This window comes from Rattus norvegicus, chromosome 2 (genome assembly GCF_021556685.1).
Source record: "Rattus norvegicus strain SHRSP/BbbUtx chromosome 2, alternate assembly SHRSP_T2T, whole genome shotgun sequence".
NCBI lineage: Eukaryota > Metazoa > Chordata > Mammalia > Rodentia > Muridae > Rattus > Rattus norvegicus.
Genome location: NC_141535.1, coordinates 48,237,635 through 48,253,323, shown reverse-complemented (window position 1 = coordinate 48,253,323; position 15,689 = coordinate 48,237,635). Strand labels below are relative to the sequence as shown.

Here is a 15,689-nt window from a genome sequence, read left to right as displayed (position 1 = left end):
TCCCCGAACATCTTCAGCTCTGAAGTCTAGTTTCATGTCTTGAATGAGAAAAGAATCTTGATTTGTTATCCAGATTTTTGTGTTTTGGAAAGTGAGGAAGTCAACCACATTGCTTTAAAAGATTTTCAATCATTTCACCGTAAAAGAAAAACAACAGTATTAAGTGTGTAAGTGTGAGGCATTGTATCAAGTGTTTTCCACACTACCAACCTAATTCCCACCAGTGGGAACAGATAGTTTGAGAGCGTGTCATGGCCACTGAACTGTCGATGGGCTTCAATCTTCAGGTGAAAAAAACGATCTTTAGGGAGGTTCAGTTCCTTGCCCAAGCTGCACTGCTATTCTCCATCCCCCTTATCATGCTATCATCGATAGCATCATGGCTGGTTTTTCTGACAGCATTTGTGTCTCATGTTATTTTCTACACAGATAACAGCGGGAAGTGCTCCAGTGAGCATGGCATCAGTAACCATCCACATTCCTCTGCACACCAAGGAAAAGAACCCACTCCTGTATCTGACCGGGATACAAACAGACAAGGTAAGGACAATACAAACTGGCCACACAGACAGAAACAACCCAAGACTTACAGGTGATTGTGTCTGTACCTGAAAGTTAAAAAACAAGAGAGACCACCTATACACCCCAGATCCCAACAAACTGGCATCAAACTTTAGATGTCTTAAAAAAAAAAACCAACTACTTGATTTAAATAGTCAGAGGTGGTTGAAATCGTTCTACAATCTGTTTTAGGTAGGAGGTGATTTGACTTGGTTAGCGTCCTGCTAGGAGACAAAACTGAGAAGTGAGAGACTCAGGCTACTGTGGACACATAGTAGGTCTAGAGAGCTGCAATGGCAGCCTTTCAGACTTTCAGCCAGTAATGTTCAGTCCTACTTATTCATTTAAGTCACCCCGATTACTTTTTAAAGAGAAACATCAAGACAATGAAACCGGAATCTAAATATAAAGCACTAGTCTTTCGCTTTGCAAGCTACAGGGTTTCTTCCATGCAGCCTGGGCTAAGAGATAGTGCCTGTCATAGTCAAACCTCCTATCATTGGCTCACCTTTAGCTATGCCCCTAGCTGGTCTTACAGTGGTGTTGTTTCTGCAATGTGCATAGTGAGACTTAAAGGAAATAAAGTCCTAAACTGTTCCAAGAAACAAGAATACTAAATCATGATGTTTTTATCTATCTGTCTGTCCGTCCGTCTATTTTTACTACATGATCTAATGTCATACCAGCAAAGTATTAGTTCATTTTACATTGCTACAATAAAATGCCTTAGGCTAGGTAAACTTTACAGATAAAGAGATTAATTTAACCCCTAGTTCCCAAGGTTCAGAGATACAGTGCCAGCATCACTTCAGCTCTAGTTGAGTGTCTCATGGTAGTTGATATAAGAGTGAAAGGGGAAAATGGAAATACATTGCCAAGTAGGAAACTGAAGTGATTTCTGCACTCCTTTTTTGGGGACAACCTTCCAATTAATCAGCCTATAGATGTTCTACTTGGACCCAACTCTTAAAGGTCTCATAGTCTCTCCACACTACCACCTTGGGGACCCCATGTTTTCTTTGTATTGCTTTCTCGTATATTACACCCCAACTGCAGTTTCCCCTCCTTGCCTCCTCCCACTCTCCACCTCCCATCTCCACACTCCCCCCAGATCCATGCTCTCTTTTGGCCTCCCCTCAGAAAAGAGCAGACCTCTCAATGACATCAATTAAGCACAGCATAACAAGTAGGAAGAGAAGGGTCTCAGAAGTAGACAAAGGAGTCAGGAACAGCCTCTGCTCCCACTATTAGAATTCCCATATCTACTCAGCTATAACATATTTGCAGAGGACCTAGATCAGACCACTATAGACTCTCTGATCTCTGCATCTCCCATGAGTCCCTGACAATTGATTCTGTGGACCATATTCTTGTGATGGCCCTGACCCCTCTAATTCCTCCAATCCTTTCTCCGTGTCCTGAGCAGGAGTCCCAGGGTTCTTTAACATTTGTTCATGGTACTCTGTATCTGTTCCCATCAGCTGGCAGATGAAGACTCTCTGGTATCTTTGACGATGATTTTGCTAGGCTCTGGGGGGGGGGTCGGGAGGGCTACCCTTTTAATGCGTGAACTATGAGGTACAAACCACATTGAAATCATGATAGGCTGTGAGAGACTGGCCTGCCTTATCAGGCCACATCAGCTCACTGCAATAGTTGAGTCTTCACAGAAGAACAAAAGATTTGGCCACTAGGCCCCTGAGAAAGGAGCCTAAGGGCCCCGCCCTCACCCCACATGTCAGCAGGATTTCCTGGCAGACTGAAAAGACTGAAACAACCACTTTGCTTTCCAATTCTGCTGTGTTCTTCTCTCTAGGCTGGCGACATCAGCTGCAGAGCAGAAATTAATCCACTAAACTTACCACACACGGCCTCACCCGTATCTTTCAAGAGTGAAAACTTCCGGCATATGAAAGAATTGGTGAGGAGAGGTCAATGTTTCACCAAGCTTGCCTTCAGTGATCTGGTGTTTGTTGGAATTGTGGCTTTTGCTTTACCCCAGTAGCCGACACACTAGAGCAGGGCTTCTCATCCTGTGGGTTGCAACCCATTTGGGGGTGAAATTACCCAGTCATGGGGGTCGCTTAAGACTATCAGAAATATCAAGTATTTACATTATGATTCATAACAGTAAGAAAATGACAGTTATGAAGTAACAACAAAAAATAATTTTAGAGTTGGGGTCACCACAACATGAGGAACTGTACAAAAGGGCCGCAGCATTAGGAAGGGTGAGAATATATTCCTTTCTCATATATTACACCCCAACTGAAGTTTCCCCTCCTTGCCTCCTCCTACTCTCCACCTCCCATAGAGTGAGTGTTCTTTTGGCTTCAATGGCCAGTATGACTTGGGAGGCAGCAAATATGTTTTCATGTTTAGGTCGACAGTTAACAACATTAACAGGACATGTGTGGTGTGACACGGAGGTGAAACGGGGCCTAGAGAAAGCAGAGGGTGCAGAAGGGCCAGGGGACAGTGAGCAGAGCAGAATCAGCAGAACCAATGCTTGCTCTGCTAACCTTTAAAACGGAACTCCGTGTGCTTACTGTCCTGTTCCCCAATCCCTGCCTGCTCTCTGGGGAAGAGTTAGTGTAGCACCCAGCATGGTTCTTGGCAAAGACTCAGTCACTGGGTAAATAACAATAAACTCTAAGGAAGGTCTCCCCCATCCCTACATGTGGTGTAAAGTGTGTGTGTGTGTGTGTGTGTGTGTGTGTGTGTGTGTGTGTGTGTGTGTGTGGCTATGTGTGGCTGTATGGTATACAAACAGAAGTATGAGGGCATGTTCTCCTGTGAATGACACATAGACTGGGCACTCCTCTATTGCTCTCCATCATGTTACCCTGAGACAAGGTCTCTCGCTGCACTGGATGCTCATTTTGCCTAGGCTAGACTGCCAGAGAACTCTCAGGATCCTTTTGTCCCTGCACTGCCTCTCCAGTACTGGGGTACAGGCACACAGCCAGAGGAAGCTTTCTATCTGGGTACTGAGGACTTGAACTCTGGTCCTAGTGCTTGTTAGTACTCTTATCTAGTGTGTTATATCTTTCTGGCTCCCATAGAACCTTTTTAAAGATGTTTCATTTTTAAAGCAACTAAAAACAAAACCGTGTGGAATGTAGAAGACTTTCCCATGTCCCTCCTGTTGACACATAATCATGGCTTCATCCACCACTGAAACCCATGATAGAGTGATACATCTCTCACAAGTGTGACAAGTGACAGAGCTATACTATATATCCGTGCCTGAAACCATAGGTTACACTGGAACTCATGGCTGGAATCTCCAATAATCAATCACACTATGGGGTTTGGAAATGTATAACGACCTCCTGTGTCCATTAATTATGGCGGAACATAGAGAGGCTTAACAACCCTAAAAACCTGCCATGCTCTGTGTAGTCATATCTCTCTCTCTCTCTCTCTCTCTCTCTCTCTCTCTCTCTCTCTCTCTCTCTCTCTCTCTCTCCCGCAGCCCCTAATAACTACTGATTCTTTTACTGACATTTTAATCTAAAAAATGCATTATTATCATTAAGTTTAATGATTAAATTATACTACTTGTCCTTTCTGTTCAATAATTTACTTGCCTTTACATGTTATCAACACACTGCAGATAAGATGAGTTAGTTACTCCATTTTGCTTTCATGGTCATAAAGAGTAGAATGAACAGGTGAACCCTTCTTTTCACATGTTTCTGTTATCTCCAAGGGAATCCATATGAACAGGAAAGAGCTCTCTGTGTGTGTGTGTGTGTGTGTGTGTGTGTGTGTGTGTGTGTGTGTGTGTGTGTGTGTCTGGGGAGGGTGGAGGCTGACCTGTCAATTCTCTTTACATTCTGAAACACAATACCAAAACCTCTTTAAAAAGAGTTATAAGTACTAATACAATAGTGGTTCCCAACCTGTGAGTCGTGTCCCCTTTGAGCCTGAATGACCCTTTCATGGGGATACCCTAAGACCATTGCAGAACACAGATATTTCCATTACGATTCAAGTAGAAGCAAGTTAGTTACAAAGTAGTTATAAAATGATTTTATGGTTTGGGGTCAGCACAACATGAGGAACTGAGTTAAAGGGTCGAAGCCTTAGGAAGCGTGCAAACCCCTGTAACAGAGCCTGACAGTCTGTTTCCAGGGCTCCTTCCTAGCACTATAATTTAGCTTATCTTTTTCTAAAGTCTTAGCATTCATAACACCTGGTCTCTTCCTTCCCTCTCTCCGTCCCCCTCCCCTCTCTCCTTCCCCCCTTGCCTCTCTCCTGTTGACTCACACCTGAAAGGACTGCAAAACCACTTCCTGCAGTAACGTCTCCTGCTGGCTGAAAGACCTTCACATGAAAGTGGAGTACTTTATCAATGTGACTACCAGGGTTTGGAACAGGACCTTTGCTGCAGTAAGTACAAGCCAGCTAGTAAGTTCACACACCTCTCTAATGCTCACCCTTCCTGGCTTTGGCTCAGAATCATCTGGACAGCTCATCCAGAGGTCTGTCTCTTAGCCGGCACTCCAGTCATGTCATCTCCATGAATAGTGCCAAAGATGCCTTTGCTGTCCTTGCCACCAACAACATCTTCTTGGTCTCCCTCCCAATATCCCCAGAGTTCTATATTTGCAGTCATAGTTGAATCAAGATGGGCATGCCCCTGTCTCTGTCCTTGGGTTCTCAGCTAAGTGTGTTATTGATCTTCAACCATGCAGAAGACAACTCCAGCAGGAGGGTCCTTCTCGCTCTGTGAAGACAGGCAGGCACTCTGCTTTCCTGGTTTAGCTTGAATTTGATGAGTAAGTCTAGAGACTGTAGAGCTCTTAGGCTGCTTCAATCTCATTGAAAAAAGAAAGTACCAAAACTGTTGCACCCACCCTGACCAGCAAGGAAGACTCAACACCTTCGGATTCTTCTCAACAGCCTTTATTGCAGGAGCACCTAATTGTTGATACGGGGACCCCAGGGAACAAAGGCACTCGCCTTAAATACAAGACAGGCTGTGGCTGTGAACTTGTCCTCTGGGGATTGGTGGAGTATGAAATACCTTATTAGCATGAATATCACCCTGGCCTTGTAGATGCTGGGGGTATGCCAACACATGCGCTGTGGGTGTTTACCACAAACGACCACCGGATGTCGGCGCCATCTTTAGCCGCTCCCTACACAAAACGATTAGTGTTGTTTCTCTGGACAGCAGGCATGAGTCTATCATAGCACTATTGAGTGGGGTTTGAGATTGGGGAGTTTAGTCTGGCAGGAATAATGTAAATACAGGCAACATAAGAAGGGGCGGGCCTCAGCCTCGGGATCCTGGCTGCCTGAATGACTAGCTACTCCTTCCTCAGATGCCGGCTCTGATTGTTGACAAATTATCTTAGTCTGAATCTCCCGGGCTCTGTGTGGCTCTTGGTGGATCTTTTTTAAAGTATTCTCTTCCTTTGATTTTTCACTATTTTACAATCAGTAATGTTCCCCATTCTCTGTGTTGATTAGAGAGTGCCCTCCTAACTGTGTTCTGGAGCCATAACACAGTGAGATTGAGGAAAGATATAATATGAAATAGACAGTTTAGGGAAAGATTACAGAACTGGGGAGTTGGGGAGATGGGGACATTGGGGTTCCTTTTGGAAATCTTCTCTTCTTTTGTTTGCTTGTCAATTGCATTGGCTCTGAAGCCTCTGGGACAGTTCTATGTCCTAAGATGTGACACATTGTGTTGGACCCGGCCCCCTCAGCCGCTGCAGCTCAGTCTTAGCAGTTGGTTCCTGGCTCCTTAGATCTGAAGAACAAATACTTTCATTACGAACTTTGCCAAGTGGGAAGGAAAACTGACTTTTGCACATCAAAATCTCATCACTCCAGCTCTGTGAAAAGTATTTGGGCTTTCTGGGGTTTTCTTGACGCTACCTCCACTTTCACCATCGGGCTTTGTGGAAGCGCCCTCAACAGGCTCAGAGGCAGCCTTTCTCTTTAAAGAGCCGAGTTCTTAAGCAGTGGAGAACTCATCCTTTCCACAGTAGTTATAGTTGGTAAACAAAGAAAGCACTGCTCCAAGTTACTGGGTGCCGAGCCCAGAACCTCTCCCCACTCTCTGAGAAGCATTACTTTTGTCTATTTTAACAGCCGAGTAGACGACGATAACCCCGTCTGAGATGCGGGTCTCGTTTGCAGTGTGGGGCTCGCTACGGGCCACCTTCTGTTACTCCTGTCTGTGATGCAGTGCACGTCAGCCTAGCGCTGATCACATACTGACTGCTCAGGCTTCCCAGTAGCACCGGCTGCCTTTTGCATGGAAAACCTCGGTGGATGCTAGCAAGTGTGCTACTTTGTTCTCCTGACTCTGCGAAATACGCCTTCTGCTACTGGTTAGCATTGTCGGACATTGGGTATGTGTAAGACCAGCCAGCTCTGTGTGGGCAGCCATATTAGCTTTGGAAGTACAATTATTTCATCACACAGTCTACTGGGGATACAGCCTAGCACAATAACATGACTGTCACCACTTTCCATTTAAATCTCTACCATCATAAAAACTTTTTAAAAATGTATTAATTTATGTGTGCTGCTTGCATGAATTTCTATGTAGGTAATACATGCATATAGGTACCCTTGGAGGTCAGGAAAGAGAACTGGGTTTTCTAGAATTCGAGGTGTAGGTGGGAATGTGGCTGAGGTCCTCTGCAAGAGCCCTAAGAACTCTATCTACCCCGCCGAGCCATCTCTCCAAACACACAGCTTGTGTAAATATTCTTAATGCTTCACCTCTAATAATGTTTAAAAGATCAGCGCTTAGAGTAACGGATGACCCAATCTTCCTTCTTGAGAAAATTAAGAAGAACCAGAGCCTGGGCCAGCAGAAGGGAAACAAATCGCTCACTCTTTGGAAATATATTCTCTCTAGCTGGCTCCTGTGCATAGTCTGCAAATTACTTCATGAAGATGTTGTACCCTAGTAACCAGAACGACGGAATCCTAATAGCCAGAGCATATGGGTGGCTCTAAAATCTGAGTGCTGGATTCTGTTTCACATAATTATGATGCCCATAATTTGTGTTGTATAGCAAATGCCAACAGCAAGGCATTTGCACCAACCATGTTCACATTGAGCAGACTCATTGTAGAGACATTGATGGTGACATGTAAACTTACTTTATATTCTTACTCATAGTACCAGCAAACATATATGTCCTTCTTCTACATTTTCCACACAGACAGTACCATCTGATAAAGACACAGATTAGGATGTGTGGAATCATTCCTAATGTGATATAACACATCAGAAGGTTCAAGGTTTCTGCTGCCAACATGTATTGTCAAGTTCAGGGATAGTCTTAGATAGAGTGATAGTTTATGCATGTGCACCCAAGAGGAAACTCAAAGGCTGCTTCTCCATTTTTTTTTGTGTCTTGATCAAATCTAGATAGAAGAGTGTTATGTGCAATTTTCTTTGATGTATAAGCTTCACTTAATTTAAGAAAAAAAGTCTTGGTGACCAGCTTTTCCATTTAAAAACAGGTCTTGTAAGCCTTCAGTTTGAATCCTTTTCAAGTTTGAAAACTGTAAGGAGGTGTGGTGTCACCCTAGAGGTGGTTGAATTCACAGAGACAGTCTCCAATCGCTGCATATTTCAAAGGCTGCTCAGCAACTTCTGATGGGTCCGTGCAGCGAGTTTGAGCATGCAGGAGGCTAAGTCTTCAGGCCTGGGTTTTCTTCTTGTGATTTTCCATCAGGAACTAAATAATCTTAAACACTCCAGGTTTTTGTGCTTATTGCTGTGAGGGTACAATGATGTTCTTCTGTATTCCAGTCAACTTTCCAGACTGTGCAGCTGACAGCAGCAGCCGAGATCGATACGCATAACCCTCAGCTCTTCGTGATTGAAGAAAATGCTGTCACGGTGAGTGTGCTGCGTCCCTCCCTGTGACAGACATTCTATTATACAAAACATGGACAGTCATTCTTCTCATCTGTGTGCATGAAGAGAGCGCTTAACAAAATGCTGAAGGTCTGGGCTTTCTTAGGTTGAGATCTGGCAATGATGTCTGAGACACTCAGAAAGTCCAGACACACTTGCCTTCCTCCCAGCCTCTCATGTTGCAAAGGATCCCTACAAAAAGGAACAACCAGAGGGCCTCTCTTGTATTTGGACACCATGGTGACATTTCATGCCTAAAGCAGAATTACCCCTCTTCCCATACTGTGAGGAACCATCAGAACCTCAATCATAAGCCCTATGTTATCTTGACTAAAATCCTGAATTGGATCCAAAACACTGTAAACTATATGTAAATAAGGCATGTTTAAAACTTTTCAAAAAGTATTTCTCATTAGCCAGACAGCAACATGTCCATTCACTGCCTTGCATTCTAGAACTACAAATGTACCCTTCATTTAAAGGGGGGCACTATGGAGAAGTGTCCCTTTACAGAAGACAAAGGCCCTCTGTTCCATAGGCTGGCACAGGCAGCCTTCCTTAGCAGTGAGCCTCGGGTTAGCATGAGCCATTTTTAGATACAACAGGATTTCCATACCCAGCTAATCTGCTGGCAGAGCCCTGAGCATTTTCCTCCCAAGGCTTTTGTTTAAGAACTGGAAGCCAGTTCATGAATCTGTCCCCAAGGCCAGCTGGACAGTTGGCCTCTGTCCAGTTCTCCATCCTACAGATTGGTTAGAAAGCCAAGGGCCCCATGAACTCTAAGTTCACAACATTGCTGTCCAACTCTTGCCCCAGGAAAAATGATCCACACAATAGAGGCTGCTTTTCTGCCTCTGGTTTGGGAACCTTGGCAAAAGCCTACACCCTCTCTGCAGAGGCTGGGCATGGAAAGCCAGAAATGGAGCCAAAGAAAGTGCAGACTCTAAGCTGGAACCCAGTGATGAGAAAAAGCAATATACCTGTTTCAAAGCCCCGCTTAGGAAACTGCAGCATTCACGTGATATGTGAACTCTGCTAAAGCCTTTCTTTCGTGAAAAGCAGCCCTTGAACATATTCACTGAAAATCCAAAGTTTTATTTTGATGAATCAGATTTTTCTTTTCTTGGTTTTTCTATGGGCAATGCTAATTAGTACCAGAGGCTGATTTCTACGTGTGTCTGTGAAATTATTCTGTAATCCAAACAATAATTTGGATAACCTTCTGAGGAATACTTGGAATCCAAATCATATATTGGCACGCCCTTATATGAAGATATCCAGGCCTCCTTCGAAATCTGATACATGAAGTATTGTGCTCAAGGGTACAGGGAAAACCAAGAGCTAGATTCGTGAGCTCTGAAATATGGCCTTGGGACCGTGCTACTACAGAGCTATGAACTGTATGAATTTATAGTAATTTCATTCAGAACATTTAAGCTTTGCAAATACAAGCAAGGAGAAACACAGTCCCTGAGGGTGGCTTTTTATTTTCTCCATGGCTCATTAAAAAGCAGTTCTTTTGTCACTGAAGTTTAACATACTATCAAGTAAATAGATTAACTAATGTCCCCTTTTGCTTTGTAATCCCTCAAGACTATATTGTGAAGATCCTTTTCTCAACTAAGAAAAAGAATGTGAAATATCACTGTTCAAGTCCCTGGGGCTGCCATCGCATGCCACTGCCACAAAGATCACCAAGGGACATGGGAATAGAGTCATAAATATGCTCAAGGACAAGGCGGCCACTACAAAGGCCAACCCTGAGATATCCGCTCTACTTTTCCAGAGTCTTATATCAAACTCGAATGAGACTGGAATCAGTATTTTAAAAGCTGATGCAATGTGATCGAGTGAGAGGAGGAAGGGTTGGAAGGGGCTGTGCTTTGTCCCATTCCTAGGGTGCTTTGGTCACAGAAATGTGTACCGGAAACTGGGGGGCTACTTTAAACAAAGCGTTTGTTCAGCTCAGCATAGCCCTAAGACACTAATGTGACTGAGGAAGAGAAAGTAGGAAGGCTGTGCCTACCTGAGTTTTCAGGTGGTCTCTCAATGTGTGCTGTGTGTTGCTTGAGGAGTGAATGCCATCAGGACAATTACCACTCGACAGCTGTGGGTCGTATTTATAAATTACTGAGTTGCACTGGGCCACTTTGCTTTTCTGATGAATGGACAACTCAGTTTGGAGCACGTGTTCATTTGCAGATTCCCCTCATGATAATGAAACCCACCGAGAAAGCAGAAGTGCCCACAGGAGTTATCATAGGAAGCATAATTGCTGGAATCCTTTTGCTGTTGGCTATGGTTGCAGGCTTGTGGAAGGTAAGTAAACTTCATGACTAATGTGTAACATCCCCAAAAGCTCCTGTTTTGAATTCCTTACAAAATATCAACCCAAATACGGCATAGTATCTGTCTTAGTGAGGGTTTCACTTCTGTGAGCAGATACCATGACCAAAGCAAGTCTTATAAAGGACAACATATATTTGGGGCTGGCTTACAGGTTCAGAGGTTCAGTCTGTTATCATCAAGGTGGGAACATGGCAGCATCCGGGCAGGCATGGTGCAGGAGATGCTGAGAGTTCTACCTCTTCATCTGCAGGCTGCTAGTGAGTGGAAGGCTGACTTCCAGGGAGCTAGGATGAGGGTCTTAAAGCCCACGCCCACAGTGACACAGCTACTCAAGGTCACACCTACTCCAGCAAGGCCACACCTTCTAATAGTGCCATTCCCTTGGCCAAGCATATACACACCATCACAGTTCGTCTTACCATTGAGAAAAGAGATACAAGATCGTATGTGCTTTCTTACTCAAGTCTTTGAAAACCAGTAAGGTTTTTTCCAGCACCCTGAACATCTTGTTCAACTGCAGATAAACAGAATGACAGAAACTCAATTTCACACAAAATGAAACCTAACTCTTTGGACATAATGTTCACCAACACGTGGGTGTGAAGACATTTGTCAGGACCTGTGCATGTCCCCCAAACCTGCAGGTACTTCAGCCGGGCTGCAGGGGAGTGGGCAGCAAAGCAGGTCAAAGGCACCTGCTGAACAAGCCATGGTGGAAACGCCATTCCTTTAATTGTTGGTATTTCTTGGACACAGTATCCTGTGGATACACACATCTGTCATGTAGCGATCAGATTGAGGTAACTGTAGTTACAGGTCTGTCGTGTAACAATCAGATTGAGATAACTGTAGTTACAGGTTGGTAACAGGTTATGTCATCATCTTACAGCTCGGCTTCTTCAAAAGACAATATAAAAAAATGGGCCAAAATCCAGATGAGACGGACGAGACCACAGAACTCAACAGCTAAACCATCGGCAGGCACAACTGTGTGGGGGCTATCGGCATCCTGGAGAGAGTCCGCTGGTGTAATGAATGGATTTCTTTTAAATCCACTTTTAAATAATTTAATAGGTAAACTAGCCCGATCATTTTAGAGTATCTGCTGGTCAGTTGGAGATGACAAAATTGTGGGTGGTGGTTAGGGGTAGAAAGGCCAAAGGCATCACATAGGAAGGAAAAAAGTTATCTTTAGACTGGCTAGTCCAGTGTTTACCTTTCATCAGGAAGACAGAATGCTTCTAGGCATGACAAACCTTCAAGAAGATTGAAATGTTTTTCAAATTTGGGAGTGAGAAAGTGCATGGGAATGCTCTTTTTAATTTGATTAACAGTAACAGTGAAAGTGGAAAGTACCTGGTGTGTATATTATACATAATATATATGTTATATATTATCCATATAGCATATATATTATACATATATAATCGACATAAATCATATAGTAGATCATATGTTTATAGGTATGTATATATGTATATGTATAAATGAGTACTTTCTGCAGATATAACTATATTAATATTATAATGAATATGAACGTTTGTTGACAAGAGCGAAAACCAGCATAGATTGCTTTTCAATTTATGCTGCTCATCAAAGGATGCCACAGGGATATTTTTAAGTGGTAATCTTATTTATTAACTAAGTTAAAAATAAAGTCCTCCTATTGCAGGACAGTAATCTCAGCTACTACTCAGGAAGCTGAGACAGGACTTAAGAGTCTGAGGTCTCCCTGAGCAGCCTCTTTTTAAAAAGCAGGTAGAACACATGCTTTCTTTCAGCCCTTTTATGCCTCTTCTGAGTCCTATCTTACTATGAACATGCTTGAAATGCTTGAATAACCAAGAGAAACACACACACACACACACACACACACACACACACGCACGCACGCACGCACACGCAGATAAATATACCACCTACTAAAGAAACCTCTACAGACATTGAGCTGGGGTAGGTTTAAAAACCAAGGCACCAAAATTGACTTGTAACCTATAGCAAATTTATAGTATAACTGTCTGCTGTGGGCCATCCTTGCCTAAGGGGGGGGGCTTTCTTTCCTTTTAGGAATCACAAGAATTCTCTTTTAATTGATTAGATATCTGGGAGAGACCTAGTGTATCTTTTGCAAGCTGCCTCCCTAACCACTCCCCTTTCCTGCTGCCTTTATGACAAAGGCTGTGGCCTGCTTTTCTCTTCAGCCATTACCTCCTTTCCTTTCCCCACCATTCACATCTCCTACAGCATGAATACCAACCCTGACACACTACCCCAAGTGTTGGAAGGAGAATGTCCTCTGTTTAGTTCACGCATCTGTGTGATTTTACACTCCTTAACTTTAGGGGGCCATTTTCATTTGCTGCTAAACAAGTAATTAAGCCACGCCTGAATTTGTTACCGATACAAAAAGAAAAAAGTGACTGGAAAGGCTCAGGATTTGAGAGCAGCAGAAACCACTAACTTAGCACTAACTATGCTTGATTCGGGGGGTACAACTGTTCAGCCCTAACTCCTGAAGCTCTGTCGTGACAGAAGGCCAGCCAGCCTGCATTTTGACAAGTTCTTGGTCCTTGTAAACACTGCACTCCAGGGAGGAGGTCTTTTCCTCCCATTTGCTCCTATTGCTGAGACTATACAGTCTCTAGAAGAGAGTGGGTGGGAGAGCAGGGTTCAGGCACAGCTGTGGAACTCCCTTTGTCACACACTATATACAAAAGGCTCTAGCCTGGGCCCTAACCTCTAGGAGCTTCATTGTTCTTCTTAGGAAAGAGGAAGTTAGGCTTAGGGCTAGGCAGGGACTCCAACTTAAAGGCCACCCTTAAGGATTTCCTGCTCTACAACCTCTAAGAATAAGACCTAGGGATAACAGAGGAAAACCAACTTGTTCATGTGTGTGTGGATGGATGGCCTTGACTGCCCTTGTGCCAGGCCCCTGGGTGGCAGTCCAGAGCTCCTTGAACCACTTAGTGGCTCACTTCAGCCTTAGTAAAGCCAAATAAAGAAGGAAAAAAAATATATTAGCTGTAACAGTCAGGGAGGTACAGCAAAAACAGATTAGTACTTTGAGTTACATGATCCAGATTCCTTCAATCCCTACAGATTCATCATTCTAACGAAGTTTTAAAGGGTGCAGAAACCAGTCATGCGGTTGCTAGAGAATATTTCACACAGCATGTTAATTTATTGCACACTTGTGTATATGTGCACGGTGTGTGCTGGGTTACAACAGAGACTTAGACACAGTCCTGAAACCCATTTCCCACCCTACCCACTGGGCTTTAGAGCTTGGCAGTATTGTCATTTTGAAACAGACAGTTTAGGAGGGAAGGGGCTGCCTCGTGCTTTACAAGGTTTTAAGGAGCCATGCCTGGCTTCTACTGACTCCTCCCATGGCCTTGACAATAACAAATGTCCCCAGGTTTTACCAAATGACTCCTGTAGTTTTCAGGAATTTTAAGCAAAGATGAGTGTTCTTAAGGAATCATTGGGGGCCAGGTAGGTGGTGTTGGAGAGGAAAATATGTGGTCCATTCAACCATATTTTTGATTTAACTGAACTACAGGATTCAAAGATGGCAGGGTAAAACATACATTTCATAAGTGGTAGATCACAAAATATGACCTTAAAAACCTGAATTGCTTCTTGCCTGGCCACTACACAACTCTACAAAGAGCAGCAGGACGAATTAGTGTAATAAAGAAACTGGACTCACTTAAAATACACACCACTCATTTCAGCAGCAAACTACGGACGTCTAACTGAACGTTAGACGTTAGCAGTGTTATTTTTATATGACAGTGAAACTTGCCTTTTTAACTGTGAAGAGTAAAGACATCTAAGGTCAATTCATGACAAACACAAAAGCGATTATTCTAAACTATAAAGGATGATGTCATTTTGTATCTATCCTGACACATAGCTGAACCCAACATGTGAAAATCTCATTAAGATTTCACTAAACGGAAGACAGGATCCTCAGCTGAGCTCCCTCATTTATCTCCTTGCACACAAAGAACAATTGCACACACAGTCTCCTAGGCCACCCCCTTCATGTACCTTTCAGGAGGTACATCAGCATCATCGTCCTCAGCAGAAAAGAGTAAACATCCAGAGACGAAAGATAAACATGAGGGAAAGTTGGAAGTACAATATTTACGACTTTGAATTTTAAAGCATAAAGACATAGTCATCATGTAAATATATAGATTGTATTGTTTGTACTTGGTTTTGGCAAACGAAGCTGAAACATAAATGTATATATTGCACAACTGTATTAGAACTGTCTTATTTTTTAAAGAGGGAACTGTCCTATTTCCTTCTCATGTGATGAGTAATCTTGGTAAGATGTAATGCTTGCTGGTTTTAATTAAACGTGTTTTGTCATTTTTTTTTTCTCTCCACCAAAAGTATATAAGATGAATGTATTTGCTTGTACACCAACTTGGTGAATTTATTTGACTTCTTAAAAACAATCAAATTGTAGTAATCAATGTAAATAAAAGCAGAAGAACCAGACAGAAACGTTGTATTTAACTGTAAATCATCCTTTTCATACCCTGTTAAATATTAAAATTGTTTTGACAGTACACAGCTCTCTCCTTGGGTTTTTACTGCAACGTTAGACATTTCAGTATGTCTTAGGGACTCCTTTTGCTTGAGCACACATTCAACATTCAATTCTAGACAACTCGGGCTATCAGTAGGCATAAGTTTCCGTTCTCATAAAAAATTAAAGCATCTGATGGGCTGCAACTTGCAAAGCACAACTAAAACACTTGAATATTAAATGGGGGGCTAAATGTTTGAAAAACTAAACACACTGAAATGAGCACACTGAAGATTCAAAGCTACATATGCTTACAGGCCGCCATCA

The 15,689-nt window shown here is 43.0% G+C and overlaps 1 protein-coding gene across 1 annotated transcript in view; it reads left to right on the top strand.

The window, feature by feature from the left end:
- The window catches only part of Itga2 (integrin subunit alpha 2), a 98,684-nt gene extending 83,282 nt beyond the window's left edge, over positions 1-15,402 (top strand). The window contains 6 exon segments of the mRNA NM_001427291.1: positions 430-540; positions 2,378-2,482; positions 4,846-4,959; positions 8,360-8,449; positions 10,670-10,786; positions 11,706-15,402. Coding sequence (NP_001414220.1) covers positions 430-540; positions 2,378-2,482; positions 4,846-4,959; positions 8,360-8,449; positions 10,670-10,786; positions 11,706-11,786 — 618 coding nt within the window. The 3' untranslated portion in view covers positions 11,787-15,402.
- The last annotated feature ends 287 nt before the right edge of the window (positions 15,403-15,689 follow it).